The sequence below is a fragment of the Octopus bimaculoides genome, chromosome 20 (genome assembly GCF_001194135.2).
Source record: "Octopus bimaculoides isolate UCB-OBI-ISO-001 chromosome 20, ASM119413v2, whole genome shotgun sequence".
In the NCBI taxonomy this organism is placed as follows: Eukaryota; Metazoa; Mollusca; class Cephalopoda; order Octopoda; family Octopodidae; genus Octopus; species Octopus bimaculoides.
Genome location: NC_069000.1, coordinates 42,074,220 through 42,075,229, shown reverse-complemented (window position 1 = coordinate 42,075,229; position 1,010 = coordinate 42,074,220). Strand labels below are relative to the sequence as shown.

Here is a 1,010-nt window from a genome sequence, read left to right as displayed (position 1 = left end):
ATATATACATATATATATATACGTATATATACATATATATATATACGTATATATACATATATATATATATATATATATATATATACATATATATATATACATGCACATGTGCGTATGTATGTACATATATGTGTGTACATACATATGTATATATATGTGTGTGTGTGTGGAGAAAGAGAGAGAGAGAGAGTTAGACAGGCAGACAAACACACGGACAGACAAAAGGACGTGCGGGTGGACGGACGGATGGATATACATGTACGTTCCCGCTTAATTTGTTCCTGTTTTATGTTATATGTTTTCAATTTTTGTCAGGTGTTGCGATTATTGCAATATTTGGTAAAGTTTGGTTACTATATGGACATGGAAGATGTCAAGCAGCTCATGCAACCACTGCTCAGTCTCTTAGATGGTCGCCATGACATTCCATTTCCAGAAGACAAAGTCAAAGACAAAGAAAGACGGAAAGGTTTGTACAAACAGAATCGAAAGGGTCTTTCAGTTATCTACTCTTTTATATGGCTAACATCATTCGTCTGTGTCTGTGTATGTATATATACACACACTTACACGCACACACATAGATAGATAGAAGTACGTACATATCTATATATACATGCATATTAATATATGTATACACACGCATATACACACATATACATCGTATGTTTATATATATGTATATGTATATAAATATACATATATATATATATACACATACATCGTATGCATGTATATATATATAGATATTCTTTGTATATATTCTTCCATAATATATATATATATACATACATAGTTCAATATATTCGTGTCCACAGATGTATATATAAATATGATATATAAAATGTGCGTTAGACACACACATGCACACACATACACTCGCGCACATACTCAATCACATATACACACATACAAATATGCATACATACATATATGCATATACATATATGCATATACATATATGCATATACATATATGTATGTATGTGTGTATATATATATATATATATA

The 1,010-nt window shown here is 29.8% G+C and overlaps 1 protein-coding gene across 1 annotated transcript in view; it reads left to right on the top strand.

Moving 5' to 3' along the window:
* Positions 1 to 1,010, top strand: part of LOC106873492 (inositol 1,4,5-trisphosphate receptor type 3) — a 228,934-nt gene that overhangs the window by 153,487 nt on the left and 74,437 nt on the right. The window contains 1 exon segment of the mRNA XM_052974976.1: positions 316 to 469. Coding sequence (XP_052830936.1) covers positions 316 to 469 — 154 coding nt within the window.